Below are 25,442 nucleotides of genomic sequence, written 5' to 3' on the forward strand. Positions count from 1 at the left end.
AGGTTAAAAGGACCTCATTTAAGTACCATCATAATCTCTATGCATTAGGGAGGTTATGTAGGTTAAACAGCAGTGACATTCCCTAGCTTCACCTTTATAGCCTTCAGAAATTGTTTTCTATATCTAAAAACTGTATTCTATAACCTGTGTGTAATAAATAATAAAAACAATTAGAACATCACATAACTCCCTCTCCACTCCACTAAAATGATAAAACTGTTCTCAGATTAATCCACTATTGTAAGCAATATATACACACTATTACAGTACAGCAGCTGCAACAAATTCACAGTGCATGAAAATCTCAGCTGAGTTGAGAAAATCTGAGTTGATGAAAATCTCTCCCAGGCCTGTGAATGCCCAGCCCAGTGGGAGTGTGCTGCAAAATCACAGAGCTGCAAACTGAGGACACTAATTACCAACTGTTCCTCTTTGCAGGAGGAGGAAGGGGGATGCACAGTGTGACTCCTCACCTGCCCAGAGGCACAGATTCTCCTGGGGCAGCTCTGCAGCACAGGGGAACCGGGGCCCTGAGCATGAGCTGCAACACATGGGCTGCAGCCCTGAACAGGATCCTGCCAATCCCAGTAGCCAGGGCAAGGCCACCAGGGCAACTGCCCCTCTAAATTCAAGAGAGCTATGTGCTTTATCCTCTTAGCTTTTCAACCAACAGTTCACAGAATCACAGTTTTCTGTGAAGTCTAATCTGTCTCTCCTGCCCTATTCCCCGCACAATCTGTTTGACCATCACTTACAGCTGGTCATTAGGGCCAGAGGTGACTACTTTACACCCCACAGGGCTTGTTGAGCCTTCTGCTCAGTTCCAGGGTAGGTCACGTGTTTTGATTGCCCTTGGAGCAGGGAAATCAATTTTAATGGGCAGAGTGTTTGAAGGAGAGGATTTCTGCATGGCAGGCTCTTAAATGCATCTCAGCACCAGCTCTCTTTTCACCCATATCTCATTTCATAAAACACAGAAAAGTGCTGGCATCATGACTTTGCCATAGTTGGGAGAAACACATATATGTCCCTCATTTTCAGGAAAACACAAACTGTTTTCAGGAAAAAACAAACTGTTGTGTTGGGCCTTGTTACGCATTTTTTCAGTCACAGGTGGCTTATCTGAAACGACATCTGTCTACTACTCAGCATTTACTGTCTTTGGCAACCCACTAAACTTCCCAACTAGCCAGTTAGGCTAAAAACTCAGAGAAATCCTGGTTTTGCTGAGTTTTTGCTGCTCTTTAGTGCTTTTCCCATAAAATTAGAGCAAAAAAAATTTGTCTGATTTGGGAGTACGAGTAAAAGACAAACGCTAAAGTAACATCTTCAATCTTTATGAAAGGCTGAGTGTGTTGTCAGGGCAGCTCTGTGTCCCACTCTGATGATGAAGACTGCACGTCACCCAGACAGGCAGACTATTGATTTCCCACTGAGAATGACTGTACTCATTTAATGCTTCAGTTTGTGCACTAAATTGAGATCCAGGTTTGTATTTCCATTGAATACACAGGTGGCTAACAGGCGAAAAAGGATTATGCAAGGCTCAAATTCCTGCCTTTTTTTTTTTCTTTTTTTTTTTTTTTTTTGAGGCACCAACTTTCCAAACATCTAAAGTGTAGAGATTTCAAGACTTCTTTTGAAGTCAGTGGAAGCTGACGGGTGAGTGGCACCTGGGGAAATCAAGCTGTTACTTGGTTATCTAAACCTGAGCTGAAGGCTACAATTCTTGGCACTCCAATGTTGCCTTAGAATACAACTCAGCTGCCTTAAATACAGGGCAGAAGCTGATAAAATTAGAGCAACAATGAAAAAAATAATATAAAAGGTTGGATATTTTATGATTTATAATCATTAGTAATGAATTTTTAGCATTGAGTAAAAACAGAGTGAAAGACTAAATTTTAGGCCAGACTATTTAATTTTTTATGGAACTTTTTAGCCTTTAATCTGAGGATCCTCTCAGTATAATTATAATGAGGAAAATGCTTTTGTTTTTCTGATTAGAAACAGCAAACACTCTAAAGCTCACAAATTACCTTTTCTTCAGGAATTAAATTAGTTATGAATACTTTTCTGAATAATCAACTTCTAGATTTAACTGATGGCTAAAAGACAATTCCAAAACCCAAATTAAAAAAAAAATAATTACACAGGAACATTGTGATTTCCAAAATATTTTAAATAGGGCTTGACAACCTAACTCTACCAAATTAATAGTAGCATCTATTAATTTGAACTGGTGACTTGTGACTTTGGTGACATTTCAGTCAGGCCATTACTGAACTGGTATTTCCAGCTGCAAACCTTATTCTTCCTCCACTCCTTTTTAATATTATTATTAGCAGGATTCAACTTAATGATTTGAAGGCTGATTGTCTGTACTTTTCCACAGTTCATCACATTTTAATAATTTATAGGATCTACTTAAACCACTGTTTGTTTGAATTTTTGAGAAGTAATTGAAGCTCGTGATTATTTAAAATAAAACTATTTTATTGGAAAGGAAGTAGCTCATCCCAGTGGAAAGAGACCAACACAGCAATCTGGTCAGTGTTTAAACTAACACAATGCTAACAGGAGTAAAAGGATTAGCACTGAGCTATAAACCTTAATATTTGAAACTGTCCAAATTAGCTTGGCTGTTACAATCTCATTTTTTTATTTCTAGTATTATACAAGACTAACACTCAGAAAAAACATCTACAGTACCATCATAACAGTATCATTTTTAAGACTTTTGCAGACAGCAGTGGTCTTAGGCATCATTATCAGGCATTCTTTAAGATCACACATCACGTAAATTTCTGAGTTGCATTTACAAAAATGAAAAAGCTATTATTTCTATTACAATTATTATTATTATTAGGTACAAAATACTATAATATTTTATAGTAACTTTGAAAAGATTGCTTCCATGCAAATGTTCATTAGTGAGGGTTATAAATGCCGCATTAATGTGCATCTAACAAAATGTCATTTTATTATGGCTTTACCTGACCCAGTAAAAGTGTCAAGCGATGCATCTCCAGTTGTTGTTGCTGTTTCACTGTTGTTCATGGGTTCTGTTTTGACTGCAAGAAGAGACACTACATAGAAGAATAAGTAGACATGAGATTTTACTTTTAGATTTGTACTGGAGCACTCATGCCAGTCTCACTAGTGGTAGTCCAGCTCAAACAAGCACACGTGCAACCTCTTCAACCTTCTCTCTAGCACCATACTGAGACAATCGACAGGAATCTGACAGGAATGCCCATTTATCTGCACAGCTCTGCATCTGTACATTCATCCAGCTATTGGTTTTAGCAACTGGAATATCTTCTGGGGAGATTTCAACCTAAATCTTATTGATTCTAACAATTTCTTTGGAGTAGCACAGAGGAAGGAAATATTAGCTGTCAAGGGATGTAGCACGTAACAAAAATAGTTTTGCCTGACATGTAAAATTATTATAATATGGTTTCATGCTAATACAGAAGCAAATTACTTTCACAGTGCCAGCATGTTGCCTTTCCCTTTCCCCTTTTACAGGGTCTGTGGGGGCCTTTTTGAGCTGGGTCACCAGCAAGCAGTTTTCCATAACTGAAGAGAGAAGCTGGAAAGAAAAAAAAGCCAAAGTGCTGGAGTAAGACACAAATGACAAGTCAGCTTCTTACTCAGAGGTTACAAAACAGTTTGGTCTACTCCGAACGCAAATTTATTTCTTAGGGCTCATCATGCACTCTCTTATCATCCAAGCTGTAATTGAAAGCACAAAAAGCACCACAGAGGCAATACATATTTTGTAATTTAATATGTTACCTGAACAGAACATTCGGCATGGACTTTTGTAGTGAAATTTGGGAACCACCCATCCAATTGATGTGGTATGAAACAGCAGTAGAGAATAAACCGCAGCTCCTGTTAGCTGTCTGACTGGCAAATGCAGAAGCCTCAGCATATTAATGCAATTTCCTCATGAAGGTCAGTTAGGGTTGGCCATGGACATTCATCACATGCTTACAGATATCACAGGTTGGTGCCTAGCAGCACAGATTGAAGGGGCAATGAAGACCTGCACAAGCAACTACCACAGCTGAATGTCAGGTATCCAGATTGTGAGGGCACAGCCTGGGATTTGTGAAGAAGCCTTTGCTGTGACAGCCAGCCTGACAGAGCCCCCCAGCAGGTCTAACACACGCCAAGGAAAGGCATTCTCTGCCAGCTGGTTACCTGACGCCTCTGAGAGGCCTCAGCTAAGCTGACCAAAGTTCCCATCTGTCAACATCACTGCATCCACATTTGACTGCACTGGCAATAGTATGGGAAAGGGAGGAATTTCATATTTCTGAGCTGGCAATGTATTTAAAAACTGTGGCTCAGATTTCGTCACCTAAATCAAGAGTATAAAAGGTGCCTACTAGTCTCCCTTTATGTCTAGATGAGATAGAGGCACTCCCAGAGGCTGATTCAGTCCAAGTACAGCCTGAGCTGCCCCCTAGCTCACTGTCCCTCATACAGTCTGCAGAGGAAAAGGCAGTGCATGAGCTAAATAAAGGATTTAGTTTCCTCATTGGAAAAATGTCCAGAACAACTCCTACAGAGCCATTCTGCTATTCTTCCCTGTGGCTGTGAGCACCGCGATTTGTTGATCAGAAATTGCACCAGTAAAGCTGCCTGTGACAAGCCCTGTGTGAGTTACCTCTCCTACAAAACCACATCCCATTTCCACTCACATACTGCCCAATGCATCTTATTTCAGGAAGTCACATGGGATGCTGCTGATGTCAACAACTGTACAAGTGACCTGCACTGAATTCAGAGGAACACCAGTTTGGATCAAGCAGCAGAAATGGGGATGCATTTATCTCTGTGACTGGTAAGAGTGCCCTCCAGCATTACTGGTGCACCAGTGCCAAACAAACCAAGTAATACCTTCTGGTTTCAGTTACACAGCTGTACCTTTCCATTTACTATCTGAGAGCAAAAAAAATTTTGAATGTGTGTCTTTTGAATGTAAACCTCTTTTCATTATTGCTTCTGTTTCATTAAACTACCATGTAGTCTCCCTGCAAGCAGCAGGATATTATTTCAATATGGAATCGTTAGGGAAGAATTTTAGCCACATTTTTTCAAGTTGTGTATTCCTTTTCATTAAAAACAAAAAACAAAAAACTGGGACAAAAACAACCCAAAATGAAAAAAAGTCATTTTCAAGAGTATTCGAGTAATCGGTCATTCCCATTTCTATAATTGAGAAGGATGCAATTTTATTTTCATCATATCAATAAAACATATCAAGAAAAAGTTCATGGGTCGTTTGTCACAAAATGATGGCCTCCAATAAACCTCTCAGTCATGTGGAACATGTGTTGTTGCACAAAGTACCAAAAATATCTACATTAATTTATTTGCTGATTACTGCATATGGATGCCTCTGTGTACTTCTGTAAAGTCTGGGCATCTACCTACATGAAAAAAAGTACTTTTTAGTACCTTTATCTCTTTCTGTTCAAGAAGGTATTTCACTATTCTCCATAGTGAGCTACAAATGTTCAGTTTTGCATCCAAGAAGACAGTATGTGTTTAACTGTGTTTAACAAAAACTTCAGTCATGAATTGAAATGTTTACTTTGGAATTGTGTCTAGATCCGGTTAATGCCAGCTGCACTGCACTGCCATCAGCACAAATAGACACCATCTCTTTTCTTTCCCTGTCAAGCAAATAATCTAAAACAAAAGAAACTCTCCTGTACTTGAGGAAAAACATTTTATTGGCACTGAGTTTTGTTGGAAAATACCTATAGAAAGTGTTTTTGTATGTGCTTGATTTTAAACAATTCTACATTTCTGCATTCAGATTTTATGACAGTACGGAATTCCTCAAGGTCCTTCTTCAGTGTAGCTAGAGATTTTCACTATTAGCTATTTTTCTTTATGTTGTCTGTCATTAAATGAAGAGGGGAAAAAAAGCACAAAACTAACAGGAAAAACAAAATATTCTAACCTCAGTTCAAGAGAGCTATTTTCTGTTGCTGTTTAACATATTGAAAGAGTGAAAATAAAATGAAAAACAATCTCTAACTGGAAATACATTGGAGTGCCACCAACAGTGAAGATTTCCCCTATTCTGCTTTCAGCTGGGATAGAGCAAGCAGCTGTGTGCTGTTTAGTTGACAGCTGGCCTTAGACCATGACAACACGGTGAGAGAGTAGAGCTACCAATACCATCAGGTGCTGGGGCACACGATGTACAAGGAGACACAAGGAGCTGGGCTTGTTCTGTCCTAGGAAGAGGAGGCTGAGGGGAGAGCTAACTGCTGCCCACAGCTATCTGATGGGAAGGTGCAAAGATGACAAAGAACAAAGGCACACACCTCAAAAGGTGCCCTGGGAAACAACAGGTAGGAACAGACACAAGCTGCACTAAGGGAAAAAAGCCAATTAGATGTAGGAGGAAAATTCAGTGCAACGCCTTGAGTGACATGATCTAACAGCAAAGTTGGCTCTGCTCTGAGCGCTGCTTGGCCCAAATGACCGCCAGGGATCTTGTCCAACTTCTTTATTTTAAGGCTAGCTTACAGCTCCCAACAAGCAACAGCCTCTACAATATACCTGGATAAAAGGACTTAGCAGATCAAAATGACTGCTGCTCTTCTGACCCCTTTTTTATTTTCTCTAAAGTATTCCTCTTTGTTAAGGACTGAAAATGAATGCAGAGTTTTAGGGGCAAGAGGTGCTAATACTATGCATGAAGGAAGACAAGCAAGTGCAACAGAAGTTACAGCAAACAAATTTGATTTTAAAAGCTTGTGTAAATCAAAAAACCCCACAGCTTGTCATAGGAATGATTTTCCTCTTTCTTTTAGCAAGCCTTTAGAGTTTTCCTGGGAATATACTCAACCAGAAGCACAGTTCTAAACATTCTACTGCCTACAGAAAATCATATTTAATACAAGTAACACACTGTATTTCCTCATTACTAATAATTAGTACTTAAATTGTTACCTTCCACATTTACCTGAACGTGCTGAAATGAGGTGCAGACCAAGTTACCTCAGTCTCTCTTAAACTTAAAATCTTGTAATTGAGGAGAAGCATTCACATGGAATGTCCTATTCTAGTGCAAATGATCTTTTGTGCTCATCAACTTTTTTTTTTTCCTTTCTCTCTTTCTTTTTCTTTTTTTTTTTTTGGTAATTTTCTTTGCATGTATGTTTTACAAATGGCAAGCTAATTCTGAAGGATTTCTTAAAAGGGCAAGTTTTTGAAATCTTCTTAACTTTAGTCCAAGCCTGCACAATTTAAGCATCTTTGTAAAGACATGTAGAGAAACATGGTGATGCATGTTTGCACGTATGATTAATCCTATATGTACTGCAATAATGTCACATATAGAGTTATTATTAATCCTTAAAACGTATGACAATTAATAATACGTGTCAGGAAACTCATAAATGAAAACAGCAGCTTGGAAATTTCGCCAAAATTTCATAAAGTGGCAAGTTACATGTGGCAGCACATTAGACATAAGGTTTGACTAATAATGAAAGCCTCAGTAGGAGTAAGAACAATACTGTCAGCCTTGACTTGTGCTCAGGTAATCATGCAGTGCTCTACTTAAAAACAAAAAAAAAAGCAAATGGGCATTCTGTCAAAATTCCATCGGTCTGATTTCCACCAATGCTGACTCCTGGCAATTCCCAGCAATGCTGAACACCACGAGACAATCCCAGTCACTCAGAGCATGTAGACAGCTAAGCTAATTATAAGCGGGTTAAATTCTCCTTGCTCATCAAATGACTTTCAAAGCATCGTAAGATAACTACTTGTTGCAACTTCCTAACAGTTTTCTGCTTGTGGGAAAAGCCTTTGAGAAAGGGTAGGAAAAAACTGCTTGGGGTGAGGGGGAACCCCCTGAGAACTTAAACTGCATGAGAAAAGATGGGAGCAAACGCAAAGAGATGGCACACAGCAGTCATGGGGACACACCACACACGCATGCACTGTACCAAGGTCTCTCATACTTGTTGCAGAGGAGGGAGTACTGCAACTCAGCAACCAGTCTGCAGTGTTTAACACAGTCATGTTGTCTCCTGAGAACAGGAATGGTAACAACAGTTCATTCTCCCAATGTCTGTTCAGTGTAAATGAATAGTCTTCAAGGCAAATCAGTGTTTTGGCACTCTAAGTCAAGCCTTTTAACATAATTGTATTGGATTTATGGGTATTATTTTAACTGGTTTATTTATGCACATTGTATAATATAGTGGCATCCAGTTACTAGTGTTCTTTAAAAGCGTGCTTTAAGTTTTCTCTTTCGTCTGGAATAAAGATTCTGTTTAAAAATATGGTTCAGCCCTTCTTTGCAGAGCTCAGTTACCCTCCCAGGCACATCCACTTTTTATTGACATTGACAGACTTTTATTTAAATAGAGTAAGTGAATAAAATACCTTGTGGCCAGAAAGAGCAAACCAAAAAAAATTTCTTAGTACCAACTGTTAAAATATACAGTGATGTATGAACTCTAAAAAAGAAACTCTAGTTTGACTCATATCCATGGTGTCACTTTCATGGACTGCACCTCAGAATGTGGCACTCTGCCTCCCACTATGGCAGAATTGGTTATCTGAAAGCATTGGAATAAAAAATGAAATCTGTGTTGTGGTTGCATGTCCCTACAATATCACCTTCAGCAGTGATAACCAGCTACTGCTGAGGAAAATCTAACAATCTCTTCATTAGAAACTTTCATTACCTCCCAAGAATTGAAATTCCTCAGAAAAATAAATAAATAAATAAATTACCCAAGTCTAATTTTGATGCACTTCTCGATAGTGATTTTAATTTAACATAAATGCATGTAAGTCAGGGTATAAGAGGAAATTATAACTCAGCAAGGAAGTATGACACAGGAAAATACAGTTTATTTTTTAAATCACCAACTTAAGGTATAAGCAAACATTTAACACCATATTCAAATCAACCATTCAAAAATTTTCCTTATTTCACTATAGTACCTTGTTTCAGTTCTGCCTCTTATTTCAGTTGGTGCAAATAAAAGAAATGATGTTGGAATTAGAAATGTACATTTGTATGACTGCCAATTTTTTATAACTCTTGTTGGATTTATAAATATAGTCATTCTTGAAATTATGGTAAAAATTAATAAGACTAAAAACTAGCCAAAACTTTCTGTGTGCCAGCTGTGTCTTATACTTACCTCCTGTTCCATTTGTTGTGACTGATGCGCTACTGAGATTAGATTTATCCAGCTTGGAACTACCTGGTGCATCACTGCTTCCAACAAGATTATGAGGACTGGCTAGATCCTGCATTTCCATAGACCTGTTAAAAACCAAGGTGACAGAATTAATGCACTTTGATACTATCTAAAATAATCTGCTTTTTCTATAATAATTTATTTTTATTTTTTTTTATTTTTTTTGATATGGAGAGTTTGCAATTCATCCAGGTTAACAAATCAGCACAGGTTCCTTTGACATCTTTGCACTTTGCCAAACCTAGGAAAACAGGTAACAGCAACAATGCCACTATTTTCCCCTTTTCCTTTAGGTATTATGAAGTGACACAGGCTTATGAAACTGCCACTGAAACACACCACAGAGTTTGTGCATAAGGTAGTGCACATATATGGATGGACAGATAAATGAACAAATTCAGGTAGACAGATATTTCTGAGGAAAATAGAGAAATTAGGTGGAAAGTCAAGCGTTACACAGAAAGCTGAAACAGGAACTTCTGCCTCTCATTATGAACCACCAGCAGTTACTGCACCCACACTAAATTACAGGAACAGACCATACAAGTGAATGAACAGAACTTTCTTGTACATCTGGAAAACTCTTCACTCCTGCAAATGTGTATATTCTTCTTGGATCACTTGATATTTGTTTTCTTCTCTGTAATTTCTGGGAAGCTTGCAAAATTTCAAGTGGATTCAGACTGCAATGAATTCCAGCATCGCAATTACACTGAGGGCCTGTAGATGGCTTTCATGCAGTGACAACAGATCTGCCTTTCTCAGACAAAGACAGAGCAGAAAAGGAACATTTCTTGTTAGACCTGTAATTGCAATCCAATTTGCAGTGTGTGCTCTCGCCTATTCCTTGCTTCATTTATATATTAATTACACAGATTTTTCTTCCCCCAGAGAAACAATTTTGCAAAGCAAAGTTGCCAGCCCATCTGTAATAAGAGAATGATTTACCATATGTATACTCCAAAGACCAACAGAAAGATTGTCTTACAGAGGATGTAAAAGCCCAATTAGATTGTAGAAGGCTGAGATGGAGAGGAAAGAGATGAACAGTTGGAATGTAAAAACAGCTCCCAGGTATTCATATTCTGACCAGGACAATCAATGGCAAATCATTAAGGGCAACACCCAACATCTTAAGAATTTGTTTCAAGTTTCACTTTGAAACTGCCTGTCTTCTGTGCTCCACACATCCTCTTCTCTGCAAAAACAAACAAATAAAACCCCACTACCTTTCCATCAAATAAGGGTCTGCTGGCTGAATCTGGTTTTTTTACCCCTCGAAAAAATGAAATTATCTGGCTTCCCTGCTCCTAGTTCTGCTGATCTCCTGGATGATTTACTCCCTCACATTACCTGCATTTAACCCAAGACAGTGATTCAGAGCTTTCATGTCTTGAATATATTTGAGAAAACGTAGTAAATACTCTATCTCAACTGGCAAAATAAATGAAAGCCTTACCTGAAGCCATATGAAGCCAAGAATCCCACTTACTCAAGTAAATGTCTGAGTCAACAACGAGATGCACTGGCTACGCCACTGGCAGGATAGCCTGCCCAGCAGCACTCTGGATGAACAGGAAAAAACTGCAGGCTAAGCATCAGCAGGTGAGAATTCTACAGCCATATTCAAGGAAATACAAAGGCATAAACTGAGATTTGAACTGCAATGAACCCAATTTCTTCATCTAATTGTGTATGCATTTCTACACGTCTGTCAGCAGTGCATTATATTTATTGTCTACTGGAAATGTGATCAGTGTTAGATGAAATAAAATGAACTCAGGTTGTTTACAAGTCTGCCAGGTTTTGTTTAGTACTTTCTGTACAAGTATAGCAGCTAAAGGTTAAAAAAAGTCTAAGAGTTTCCATCTTGTATGTATTTAAGGGAGCAGAAGAATGCTACACAAAATAAACACTGCGTAGTTCATTGCATATACAGTGTAATGCTCCCCACGTGTTCACTTGGCAGTTTTAAATATCAGGACTTCCTGTTGAAGTATGATCAGCACACAGATACCTAATGGGCAGTTCCAGCTTAGAAAGTTCACACGTGTTTTTTTCCTCTTGGTTTGCGTGAAAGTTACAATAATTTTTTTTCAGGCAGCCACATATCACTGCCACAGGTGCAAATATTTCAGCGGCATTTTAGAAGCAAAATCACTCATTCACCTACCCGGTCTTTTTAAGAAGTATCCATTTTAACCACTTTCCACAGTCAAATGAATCACATTTTCTTAATCAAATAATTTTTTTTTTAATCAGAAAACTAAGTCCACTAACTCTTATTTTCTTGGCAAAGAAACAACCAAATTTTGGTAAAATTAATACTTTTTGTTCCAAACTAGCATGAAAACTTCTGTGCAGAGAAGTATTTTTATTGCCCTAATTTATTTTCTGTAACAAATGGCATCCCATCCACAGACATGGCAAGTTAATTAGCTAAAACTATTTTTAAAGTAGTGCCTTCAAAAATAGACTTTTTTTCTGCATGAGTAAAAGACATCTTGTACTTGTTGGTAGTCTATGAAGAATAAAAAACGATATCCAAACCAATAAAAAGTTTCACAAAACCATGTGTATACATTGTATTATCCTGGGTGCTCCATCCTGTGTGAACAAGCAAAGGGATTACTTTAATATATCCCTATGTGATTTATTTACAAAAATGCACATGTTACCTTCTGTGTAGTGCATGTAATTCAATTCACTTTTCTGGATGCATTGAGTTTACCTTTAGCTAAAAAATTCTCAGGAAGATGTAACAGACTTACTAAAATCTTATCTTCAACTGAATGGAGGATTCAGGAAAAATGTTTAGTAAAATGGACAAAATAATTCCAACATCTTGAATTCATTTTGTCAAACTAAATGTTTATCAGAGTCCTGCTTTCACTGACTTAATCAGAAGCAGGTTCAGGTTCAGTATGTGCTTTCCTGCACTAAAAAAAGTTTCAAAGAAATCTCTGAAGGAGTAATTAATACTTCTAAGTTTATGCAGCTATTTATTAAGACCCCTTTCTACTAAATGCAGTATGTTCCAATTCCAGATGGAATAAAGTTTATTGTTAAAGGTGCTTAAAAAAACTACACTGTGCAATTTTATTTTACGTATTTCATTTCTCTGCCAGGTACATAAATACATACATAAAGCAGTCTCCAACTGCTTTTTAGAATAATTAAGTAAAATTCTACATTGTATAAAAAGATACATTTTGTCAGAAAATGGATTGTTTGCTAAGAAGATGTTTTATTTATCTCTTGACTGTTTGAAGAAGGTTTGGATTATTTTCAGCTTCCGAGCAAAAAACAGAAACCTGGCAAGACATATTTGTCTTTTATTCTGCTTTGGCTGTGCTTAAATTCTTTGAAAGTTGGTATTTGCACATGCTTAGTGGATCATTTCAGAGGCTTACTGGAAAAGTCTCTAAAACATCCCATTTCACAGAACAGTCTCCCAGATCTCAGTGCTCCAAGCACTCCAAGCTGTGGACAACCTTACCCAACTGAAGAAGGTTTGAATCAAAAATATGTCTGTGGGGGATTCTGGGCCCTCCCCATTAGAGCATATTCTGTTCCCCAGCTTGAAGTTACATCTTTTCAAGGGTTAGCCTATGCTCAGAAGTGGATGAAGGAACAGCATCCAAAGAGACAAATTCCTCCCTCTCCTGTCCCATCTTTACAAGTGTGGATGAGCAGAACTTGTGCCACACCCCAGACCACCAGAGTGCAGAGCCCAGCACCATAACCCAACCTGGCAGAGGAAGGTGCAAGTAGGACTAATTATGATTGCCCCATTTGACAACTGCATCTCTCTATTTCTGTACAGCTTTCATTTCTGTTGTTTTAAAGGTAAAAAGCTCAAGCCTTGCTTCTACATCATTTTAAAGTTCTTCTTCCCCCTGCCCCTTCATTACAATCACATATTTACTTTTTCACTGCTTTTCTTCAGCAGACATAACATTTATTTTCAGAAAACCTGGGTTGCTATAACTGTGTTATCCATCTGCATTTCCAGTTTAACTATTATTAAGGTGGACTAAGAGCTGGGTCCTTCCACAGCTTGTAACTCCACTGATTATTTATGAGTTCTACAAGTAGAACATATTTACATAACTTTCTTGAAAGAGATTATTTTAAAACATAAGAGATAGTTTTAAAACGTAAACTTTTTGCTTCATAATCCAGTTAAAACTTTTTTACCAACAAGATCGAAAGTATGAAATAATTTAACAAAGATTTATAAAAGAATAAATATTCTAACATGAATACAATGTATTTCAAATCCCAGCCTAACCAGAACATTTTACAAATACCAATTCCTTTGTGCAGAATTTGAAGTAAATCCAAATTACAGAAGAACTGAAAGAAGAACTATATAGAGGCTACTGAAAATTGAAAAAATTAATTTAGCTTGTAAATAATCATAACAAAAATTTTTAAAGTATTTACAATTCTTTGATAGGAAATTCATCACATACATTTCTTTAGCAGAATCTCACTAAACTTCACTGAGGCAAAAATGCACATAATAAGAATAATAATGATAATGATGTTATTATTATTATTATTGTTATTGTTACTACTACTATTATTATTGTTATTTTAGTTTCTCCCCTGCTTTTCTAGTATCCCTCCTGTTGTAATACCAATTATTGAAAACATTCTGTAGTTTCTCACAGAATCCTGGAATCTTGTCCATTTAAGTTACCAGCTACCCTGGAGGTTCTGAAACTAAGCAAACAGGGACTTTCACTTTATTTCTTTAAATTAACTTAAACTAACTTTATAACTTAAATTAACTTTAAGTGCAATAGGAAAGTTGGATAACAGGACTGCTCAAACTTGGCTAAATCTGTTTCCTACTGGTATCAGCTCAGCTCTCAGACCAGCTACACTGTTGTTTTAAAGACAAGTGGATTCATTTTTTTTCCATTTCCCACATAAATTTTTTTAGGCAGATCTTTCAGCAATGTTCTGAACAGGACAAGTGAGCTCACCTGTCTTTCACATGCAGTCTGAACTAGCTCATACAAGCCTTTATTCTGACAAAAACAATCAGAATGGATGCACATACACAAATGTCATTTCTCCAATCTTCATAAAGTCTGCAATAAAGTTTAAATCAATCAATAATTTAGATAACACCACAATTATAAAGTTGGTTTTTTTTTTGGTGTTTTGGGGTTTTGTTTTTAGGTTTGTTGTTTTTTAAAAAAAATTACATTCATAGTTATACCAGATATTTTTCATGTTTACTTGCACCCACAAGAACAGTAATTCAATTAAAAAGAAGTTACACCAGCCCTTCAAAGGCTATAGTGGGCAGCAAGGAAGAGGGTGAAGAGAGATAGAGTCTGGATGATGGACAGATTTCCAGGGAATATACTGTTGTATACAAATTCATGTACACTAACACACAGATACATCCAATCTTATAATAATTCTTTGGTGCTCAATATACACAAAAACATGTGTTTAAGTGTATACACAACAAAAAACTTCCCAACTCCTTTCCAGGGAAGATTTCCATCAACAGTGCAACAAAACACACAGCCAAAAAAAGCTCCTCAAATACATAACATTTCCAATTATTTTGTTAACTCCAAAACACAAGTTAATATTTTCTTTTCCATGTGCTTTTACACTGTTTATTGCAGCCTTTGTCATTTTTTTGTCACTGTGAAAGTTAAGGAAGGAAGAGCACAATCAATGAGATAAATTTGTTCCATTGAGACAATTACCCCTCTTGTCTTCCCCAGCTCATCAAGCCCACCTCTAGATCTTCTTAAGCTTAGTAGATGGCCAAAACAGCAGAACTATTGCTATTCTAGGCACAATGTCGCAAAAGCTGCTCCTCCAACACACAAGTTCTGGCAGCTTGCCAGATTTAAAATCAAATAATAGCACTGGACACTTCCCATTCTCTGTGAGGCCTCCCTTCTTAACTTGTAAAGCAATATAGTGCTAATAAGCAGTAAAATAATGTCATGTTATATTGATAAAATCAGAAAATGCTCCTCAGTTTTATTTTTATTACTTTTTTTCTTCTTTTTAGCAATACAGAAAACAAGTGCTAAACTTTTTGCAATCATTTGGGGATAGGAGAAGGATTATATCTGTGTAATTTCTGTTTCTTTTGTGTTTTTGTAAGTACATTGTCAACATTCATATTAAAAAAAGTAATGGAAAGAGGCAAAAGTAAAGTCACATTGATATTCCAAGAATAAAAATACTTCCATCAGTCTACAACCACTGTCAGACAGAGGGTATCAAAGAGAGGGACCCTTAGTGAAACAAAGAATTAAAACATCCAGGTTTTTCTACCATGTTAAGAAATACCACATAGGTAATAAAAAAATAAAAATTATCACAAGGTTGAGCTTTGCAAAACTGTAAGTATAAAGTAAGGGCTGTACTAGACTCCCCTATGCATTATTCATTACAAGCTTGAGTATCACCATGCAGCTTCCCAGCACATGAGTCCAAGCTCACAGGAAAAGCACCCATACCCAGATATTGCAATAAATGCACTCTGGGGAGGGTCCTTCTAGTACAACAAAACAATAATCTGAGGAAAATTCAAAAGTGCCTGAATTTGTTTAATAGCTTTTTCCATGCCAAATAAACTGCTTGTCTTACAGAGGATGGGACTCCTTAGGTAAATCTTCGGGGCATGAAGGAGCACAAGCTGTGATTGTATCTCAGTTTTGCTTTCCTGCCTATTGTTCTTCACTTGGCTATTCAAGCCTAATACCAGGAGAAAAAACCCTCATGCAGACAGTATTACTTTACAGGAGCTGTCTGACAGGCAGACAGTGTCAGTGCCTGGGATGCACTTGATGCAGAGGGCTCAGCTGAGAAGGTGGGCGAGCAGGTTTGGTGACAAAGGCCGGCATTGTAGTTTGCCCCCTTGCTCCATTCACTTCCAGAGAAAAAGACATTTCTTTTAACAGCACTGCAGCTTCTCCCAACCCCCATTCCCATTTCCCCAGTTAAGCTTTTGCTATCACCCTCCCTTTTTTTGACCCTGTGGCACCTTGAGCTTCTCTGTGCTTCCTAACAATTAGGTGTCAGATATTTTTTGGCTTTATTAAATCTATGCTTCCCTCTTTTCTCACTGCAGAACAACTGCCAAAGGCTGAAGCTTTTGTTGATCTAGTATATGACTACTGCTTTAGTAATCAGCTGATATTAATTTCTCTTACTGAAAAGGATATATATATTTGCTCTTTGTGACTCTAGTGTGAGGATATGACTAAATACTGTGGAAGATAATTGCTTTAAAAATCAAGTTTATTTTTGTCAGAAAAGAAAAACTGGTATTTTCTTCTTGTGCATAAAGGAAAGTTTTGCTCTTACGATGATTAAACACACCAATGAATTTAGACGGCTTGGATTGTTGTGCTATATAATTGCTGAAAACCATTATTTGCTTAAAAGTCAGTAACTGCACGGTTTCCCTTGTTTCTGATTGACTGAGTCATTTTATTTCAGTTTAATGTAATTTAATGTGGTTTCCAGAAAACCACAGAAAACTGTCTATTCTAGTGCAGTTCAGTCGGCCACAAATCCACATTACAATAATTTTACACCACTTTCTGACTTTTATTGGGAATGAATGTCATTTCCCTGTCACAATTAAAAGACAATGTAAAATTAATTTGGATTTAAACACTTTTGAATAAAACTTAGAATACCTAGGAGCCATTTCTGGATTCTCCTGTTAGACACGTAGCCGACTTGTCCAAAGCCAACAAGGATTGAAATAAATATATAAAAATCAAGACAAATCAGGAGAAGTGGGACATACTGAGTTATTCACCTCAGCACAGACTTCCAGCTCACCCCCTCTACGCTCAGGAGATTGTTCAATTACAGAACACAGATTCAGAGTAGGGAAATAGGCAGGCTGACACTGAAAAAGTAAGTAATGGGAGGTGCTTTTTTTCCATACGCTCCTCTTCCACATCATCTCTCCACTCTGAAGTTTATAATTTGTTTGAGTTGATGAAAGCAAATGATAATTTCATATAGGAAACTATTCCATTCTGATATAATAGACTGATGCACACACAAAAGGCAAAGCTACGCAGAACAATACCTTCTGGCTAGCTGGATCCCAGCCTTTGGGATCTCTTTTCTGGGCTATCCTAATGTGACAGCCACAGCTTTGATGGGATGCAATTTTAGCTTGGGGTTTACACTCCATTCACAGGAGGAAGTATCCCGAAAGAGGTAACAGGGTGTCTGAACAGACAACTCCCATCTTCTCAAGGAAAAAGGCAGTTGGTTCCAGGAGAAACAACTCCAGGAAGAGAGAGAACATCTAAACTAGTGAGTGTCAAGGACTAGGGACTGAAGGAATAGCAGAAAGAGGGGCTGAGTGCTCAATTCTTTTACTCCACGTAGACACCAGCCCATCCCAAGCCTGGACATGTGAACAGAAAACACACAGGCACCTGCTACTTAACAAAATACAAACAACAAACCCACAAGCAAACAAACAAAACAAAATACTAAAGCAGGTTCTGAAGTCCTTATGTGAGTATTGAAGTAAATCAAAAGTGATAATAACAGCACAGTTCCACGGGGAGCTGTCAAGTATCCAACTTACATGAAATATAAACTACCAGCTTACAGATACATAAAATCTAAATGCAAGTCTTTGGATCACAGGGCCACATTTTCAAAGAGTACTTCACCCAACAGCTTCTGATCGCTTCCAGATGTGACAGGCACTTGCAGATGCTGTGGTTCTGACAACATGATGTGCTGTGTCATAAACAAATAACAAACACTTCTGTGGAGATGGCTGGAATGCAAACAGCAAGTCTGTGGCCTTCCCCCCTCTATGCCACAGCTTCTGCAGAACAACTGCTCAGAGTCACATCTGAAAAATCTGCTGAAAATTTCAGAGTCCCTTCTCTGTCTCTGAGAGGTGACCTGGTTGGACATATGGAACAGGCAACAAACCCAGTGACTAAAGGATCTCACAGTCTTTCTTTGGTGGTTTTGAGTCTGATTTGTGCAACAAAGATTGTTCCTCATATACACAGAGGAATGTGGAGATGATCAGCTCTGCCAATTACCATTGGTATTATTGCTAATCTGCCCTTTGAAAAAGCCTTCAAAATGACAGTGCTTACTGCAGTGATAACATTATGAATTTAAATATAATTATGTCAACTGTATTCATGTCAGACAATATTTAAGCAAGTATAAAATTGGGAAATCAGGGATAAAAGGCTCTGAATTTTGTTGTTGGCTTCAGTTCAGCCTGGAAGGCATGATGTAACAGTGAACTCATATTTTCATTAAAAAAGAGCAACGGGTGGGTTGTGTCTGACTCATCCTAAATTGAGATGTCTGTTATATTTCAAACTATTTATTGTAACATGGTTCTTCTTCACAAGGGAATGTCCAAAGCAAAAGAAGATTTTTCAGGTGTGATGTATTAAGAGTGACCATACCCCATTTCAATGCAATTTCTTTAGCCACCAGTACAGGGGCCTTACAAGAACTTCATCAGCTTCCAGAAAGGATGACTTATGATGACAGACTAGGCAGAATACAGGAGTTGCCAAAAACTTATAGCTTTCAGGCTCTAGTCATATTTTAATGCAAACATTCTGAAACTTCTCTTGGTAAATACAATATACAGAGAGTTACTGGCAAGCACTCTTAACGTGGGAAACATTAACACATCTCACTTTTAACAGTGAAGTTCCCATTATAAGTTAAATCTGATCTGAATCTTGGCTCCCAAGACAAATATTCTGTAGTTTACCTCACGTGGAGCACATTATATTTGGCTCCAAAACAGTTTGTGTCAAAAGCAATTATTTTTGTTCTCTAATAGCAGTCCCAACAATGAGTTTGGTTTTAGAATATAAAACAAAATATATACAACTTGCTGACTGCCTGATGCCTTAACTGCTCCAGCATCTGATCACTGCAAGGTGTAGCTGGGCACAGTCATTTGGGATTCCAAGGTACACTAGGTGTGCTGCACACATCCCTTGCCATTTTTCCCAGGATGACCTTATTGCCTGGAAGAATCTATAAGAACTTTGCATTACTGATTATACTCAAAACAAATTCCATTTTTCTGAGCAAGAGAGAGAATGATGCTCTGATAAATCCAGCGATTCTGGTTGTTCTTTACAACTGATATAAAATGACAACACTTCATTTTGCTTTGCTGTTTGATTTCCCCAAGTTATTTTATAATTTGAAACTTAAAGCATACACACCTTTTTCATTTGGGGTGAAGTAGGTGATTTTTCTAAGAGTTAATAAATACGTGCCGCTGAGAACTCTGGGGCACAGTTCCCCTCCCCTGAATTATCCCCTTGGGCCACAAGAAGGGGCAGGTAGCAGCTGCAAATCTGTAACACCTCCATTCCCAGCTCAGCCTGTATGCTGATAACCCAACCCCCAGGCCAGGGCATCCTTGCCTGCCTGGCCAGAGCCACAGGAGCAGAGCCAGCACTCCAGCCCTCACTGGCCCAGCACACACACAGCAGCCCTGGGAACCAGCCTTTCTGCTGGTTACCCTCCTTTGTATCTCCCTCTGGTCAAAACACAGCTTACACCAAATGGTTGGATCTCACCAGGACTTCTGACATAATGCTTAGCCTTTAAAAATCATTAAATATCCATTCTGTCCAAGTACTGAGGGAAAAACAAAGTAGCAGGGAACAAGCCCTACTGTGCCATTGGTTTTTATGTCTACCCACGTCCACATTGCAGATGCAAGATTGCAACTTTCCTGCATTCAGCACAGGTTCCCCACTGGTTCCCCAAAAACCTGGTTTGGGGTGCAGGATGTTCATAACAACATGATTTGCTTTTTATAATAAATTCATTCTTGCTTCTCAGCTAATGTTAAAATATTGCTGTTGGGAAACATGGTATAATAATGAAATGCTAAGAGGGATGAATGTGCTTCTCTGGTACTATTTTGAGAAAGTCGTGAAAAGCACTACAACTTGGAGAGCACAGGGGTTTATTTTCTATTTAATTTAATCTACATAATTAGAAGGAAAATAAGACATAAGCCTGAAATAACATAGGAATAAAACATGATCTTATGTCTAGTCACCTGCCAATTATTTCTACACTGAAAAGCAAATAAAATCCCAAAACCCTTAAAAATTAAAGTGACAGAGATTTAGTTGTAAATTGAAACAGAACTTAAACAGAATTCACCAAACAGGATGTTCTCCCTCTCTGCCCTCTTCTGCACTCATGCCACACAATAAATAATTCTGTTAAAAAGTTGATCCGTGGAATTGCTTTATTTATTTGGGCACTGCATATGCCTTTCTCCATAGGTCTGCCAAACATACCTTCCCAGAGACTTGCTGCTTCAGTCCTGGGCCTCTCTTAAATGGCAGACACAAATCCCCTATGAATTAGATTGAGACCATCGTGCTAATTTTCACGTTTAACCAAAAACAGATTTAAACTTATGTTTTCAAAGGTGGACGGCTAGTGGAAGGCAAGTACATTTCATGCTTTAAGGGGAGGTAAAGTTACTTCTGCTCTACAAATGACATTAAGAAATTCCCAAAGAAATATGACAATGATACGAACTCAGATCACAGTAAATTATATCACTTGGCAGCTAAACTGGAGAACTAAGTCCAGAATTGCCAACAAAAGTCAAGACACACGTTTAGATATACGGAAAGCTTTGCAATGACTAACAGAAAGGAGCCTGCACAGGCATCTTGTGAGACCCATAAAGAACCTTATCAATTTGTTTTTTTTTTTAATAAAAGTGTTCAAAAGGAGAAGATAGAACAGCCAGACCATCTGCAATGTAACCACATAAAAGACCCCTGGGCAAATCCAAACCCATTAGCAGAAGTGCTTGACAAACCTGCCAAAGAGCCAGATGCTGCTTATGGAGGAGCCTCTTTCCCTCCTCGTCATCTGGATCCTCTGACTTTGTTCCCGGAGGAGAACAACACTGACTAGTGCTCAGACTAAGCTGTGTGTGGAGGGAGCTGAGGTACAGAACTGCTCTCTGATAACACTGTCTTAACATAAGCAGGGGAGGCAAAGCCTAAAATATTACAGCAGGCTTAACACGCATTTCTGTAATGTGTGGAAGATGTACATGGTAGAAAAAAAGGAAAGCAAACTTGCAATTACCTTATTTACATGTGGTCTTACCTTATTTGCACGTGGTCTCTTTTTATCCAGATATTTTTTGTTCATTCTTGTCCTTTGCTGCGATAGAGTTAATTTATTCTCAGTAGCTGTCACAGTGCTGTTTTGGATTCAGCATGAGAATGTTTTCGTTTTGGTAAGTCCTGTTTATCCTAAGTCAGGGACCTTTTTCTTTTGTGTCTCATGCTCTGCCAGTGAGGAGGTATGCAGAAAAGGCTGGGAGGGAGCATAGCTGGGACAGGTGACCTGAATGAATGGGCCAAAGGAATATTCCACATCATGGAATATCATGCCCAATTTATGAACTGGAAGAGTTACCCAGAAATGGAGATTATCTGGGGTCTGGGATGGGGTCTGGCATTAATCAGAAAACAGTGAGAAATTCTATTATGCATCACTTGTTTGTACTTCTTTTTTTTTTTTTTATAATCATTATTATTATTATTTACTATGATTAGATATTTTACTTTGTTTCAATTATTACACGGTTTTATCTCAAGCTACAAGTTTTACTTTTGATTCTTCTCCCCATTCCACTGGGGTGGGTGTGTGGAGGGTGAAGTTGTGTGGTGGTTTATTGGCATAAACCATGACAATTCTATTTTTATTTTCTACTTTCTACTTTTTCTATAATGACTGATCAGAGCCAAGTAGAATGGTAAAGAGATGAATTCTGGTATGTTAAATATGAGCACAGCACAATAAAAGCATGCAGTTGCATGGTGCTAGTTAAATGCTTACTGAGTACATAGGACTGACTGACCACATTTAAAATGTGAAACATCTAGCCAAGAAATTACACTTAAATATATTTGAGGAGAAATGTGATTCACATAAATAGCAAACCAATCTCAGAACAGGTGATTTGGATCTCAATGGCCATTTTCTTTTTATTGTCTACATTCTTCTCAGAATTTTTTCAGGAATATTTGAAATGCAAAGTAGCTGGAATCAAATACTTCTACTATTCAGGCTCACCAATGCTAAAATATATTTAGAGTATACAAGAGGTCAAAGAAGCTGGAACGGTGTCTGAATTAGTTCCGTGTACTGCTGTAATGTGATATGACAGAGCGAAAAATAGACCAAAGGAGAAAGAAACAGAGCTCCTTCTGATTGTGATTACATGTGCTGAACGTGTAAGAAGAACAAATACTGTTATTTTTATGGCTCAAAATCCAGTTAAAATTTTAGGATAAGGCTCTAAGAGACTACTGGATTAAGCAAAAACATTTGTAGGTGCAATCCTAGGTTATCTTCTTTCACTCAAAACCAGTATTTACCTTATCTAAGATATTACTGCATATTCAACAATTATAAAAGTTTGATGGATACATTAATTACTCCATAAATCCTGCTCTCTTTAGCAAACTCAAAAATCACAAGGCAGTTTGATCTCCAAAATCTCCAGATTACTTCCACTAACACTTCTACTAACACTTCTTGTTTATCCATTTTTTTCAATGCGGTGATTAAAAAAAAAAAATAAATTGTTCAAAACTTAGGTTTTATTGCTTTCATTCCAAAGTCTCACTCATCATCAACTGAGGTTAATGGAAGTCTTAACAGTGACATGATCTGGCTTTGGATCACAGGGATAAATTATTAATATCACAGAAAGTATGTTATGCCCAATATTAACAAAAAACCCCAGGAATTTTTAACACACATGAAATATAAAAAATAAATTACTTTTATTGTTATAAGCCATGGGGATCTGTTACTACAAACCATTAAAATACTTCCCTGTGATGTCATCAGTTACCACGTATTTGCACTCTAAATAGATTATTGTAATTTCTGTAAGCATATCATATATATTTTTAGAACTCTTTGGGGGCTTGATCCAGAGCCAACAAAAACTGATGGGCAGACAGTGACCAGCTTCAACAGGCCTTGGGTAATCAGAAGACTGAATTTCTAAAATCAAAGAATGAGAACATCAGTGTTCAGAAGGCAGAGAGATACCACACACACTGATCTAAAAAACGGAGAGACTTTCATTGCCTGAAAACTACACACCTGAAATTAAAATTCACATAGCAAGGCACTACTCCTTGTAGGAATTGTAGTGCAATTGTCATGGTTGCTGTGTGTCACTCAGTTACACTTATGTGAAGCATCATCTCCCAGCCATGTTACTTTGATTGATTCCAACTGCCTAAGTGGCATGCAGACTAAATGAGTGCACCAAAACTTTAATAAGTACCAGATTTGTATAAAACATTCTCTGCAAGCTAAGTCTGTGTGTCCCAGAATGTAGTCTTTATGAGAAATCTTATTCCACAATGCAGTTAGTTTAAAATTGGAAAATTGTTGTATGTTTTTTGTCAGTCACTGTCTTGACTGAGTAGTTTGGGCTTGATCCTGCCAAACATTTCTCTTAGGTAAAGTGCTTGTAACTGTAGTGGCCTCATTAACATGAATGCTATACTCTGGCATATACCATCCTTCTTGCTGACTAGTTTTTCTTCCAGTCCCCAAAATTACTTGTGACAATCTTTCAATTTAATTATTCTGTCTTTTCCTAGAAAATTTGTTTCACTGTGTCTGTTCCTCCTTATAGTCTGCCCCATGCCCAAAGGATACCAGAAGCCAATCAAAAAGTCTTTTTTCCTGGCTAAAGATTAATCTTATATTTGCAGGTATTGTCTTCTGGAATTGATCAGTTTTGCAGAAATGGTGAATCTGTAAAATTGAAATAAATATTTTCATTGCCTTTGGTCATACTGCATGTCTAGCTGGTCTTACAATAAATCAGCTGAGTAAGAGGTGATTGTTGGTGGAGTCTGCATGGTTTCTCAGAAGAGGGGTACAGTAAGATGTCAGTAGAAAGAAGTTCAAATGAATGACATTTCAGAGGTGTCTACCTTACACGTCTACTTCAGGATGAGAGAAATCTCACCTTCAAAGTCTAAATCAGAGTCCTCTCAATAACTCATTTCCTCAAATTAAGCCTATTTATCATGTCATTATGATCTACAGATTATTGAGTATGGGATATAGTCGAGCTACACTTCTGACTCAGGAAAGCATTATCCTCTGGTCAAGATAAACTACATATGGTTCCAAGACAACACACCCTGACCCTCTAAAAAGCTTCTAAGATATGGATGAGAAGAAAACTAGGGAGTGTAATGTGTTTAAACAACACATATAGAAGCCAGGTAGACTAGTTTGCTCGTTTTTACTGTACAACCAATACTATTTATTTTTTCTGTTATAATTCCTGAAACTTTAATCACGATTTCCATAGCTATTGCTGGCTTTTCTTTCTCAGCAAACTCCTCTTTACCATGTAACGCTGTCCATCTCTTGAACTGCAAATGAATGGGAAAGTACTGCTGATTCTACTCCACTAGGAACGTGTATGCAGATGGACAACTGTTTCCAAAGTCATGGAAAAGGCATGAAAGCTTCTTCACAGAATCTACCAGATGCCTGCAAAGCTTGGATTTGGGCTCAGGAGTTACAGTGTTAGATCTGGTAAATATGGGCCAGTCAATGCCTGACTGAAAGAATGAACCATCACTGTGATCATTCTGAGATAAGACTGTTATAGTCTTGTTGAGGGAATTAGTTGGTGGAAGAAATCTCAGTTGTATTATAGTATGCATATATATATATATATATATATTCATTCATCATTGAAACTGATGAGAATGAAACATGATGATCCAGTTGTCTGGAATAAGATACAGAAGATATATGTTACTTTTATTTTTATTTTTTTTAAGTGTATGAATGGTCATGGAAACACTGTTTGTTAAAGCATACATGCAGCATTAGCATAGCTCAGATGCAGTGAACATAGTGAACATTGCATCCACAACAGTGTGCCCAAACTGCAGAGGAAACAAACTTTGGTCAAGTGAAGTGAATCAGAAAACTGTGGCAGCTCTCACTGACATGCAGTACATTTATTTACTTGTGAATGCATTAATGACTAACTGTCTCTGCATGTGTATGTGCACTCTGTATCCTGACCAATGAAAA

The 25,442-nt window shown here is 37.7% G+C and overlaps 1 protein-coding gene across 24 annotated transcripts in view; it reads right to left on the reverse strand.

Annotated features, from left to right (window-relative positions):
• The window catches only part of EYA4 (EYA transcriptional coactivator and phosphatase 4), a 143,963-nt gene that overhangs the window by 39,103 nt on the left and 79,418 nt on the right, over positions 1-25,442 (reverse strand). For 15 of the 24 annotated variants that reach the window (XM_014263616.2, XM_014263618.2, XM_014263617.2 and 12 more), the window contains 3 exons: positions 9,207-9,331; positions 7,995-8,078; positions 2,997-3,089 (listed from right to left, as the gene is read on the reverse strand). In XM_014263616.2, the coding sequence (XP_014119091.2) occupies positions 2,997-3,089; positions 7,995-8,078; positions 9,207-9,331 (302 nt within the window). The remainder of the gene's footprint in view (positions 1-2,996; positions 3,090-7,994; positions 8,079-9,206; positions 9,332-25,442) is intronic. The other 9 variants (XM_014263635.2, XM_014263636.2, XM_088052785.1 and 6 more) reach the window with 2 other exon arrangements.

The sequence above is a fragment of the Pseudopodoces humilis genome, chromosome 3 (genome assembly GCF_049639895.1).
Source record: "Pseudopodoces humilis isolate 2021_Gansu_Grassland_sample_001 chromosome 3, ASM4963989v1, whole genome shotgun sequence".
In the NCBI taxonomy this organism is placed as follows: Eukaryota; Metazoa; Chordata; class Aves; order Passeriformes; family Paridae; genus Pseudopodoces; species Pseudopodoces humilis.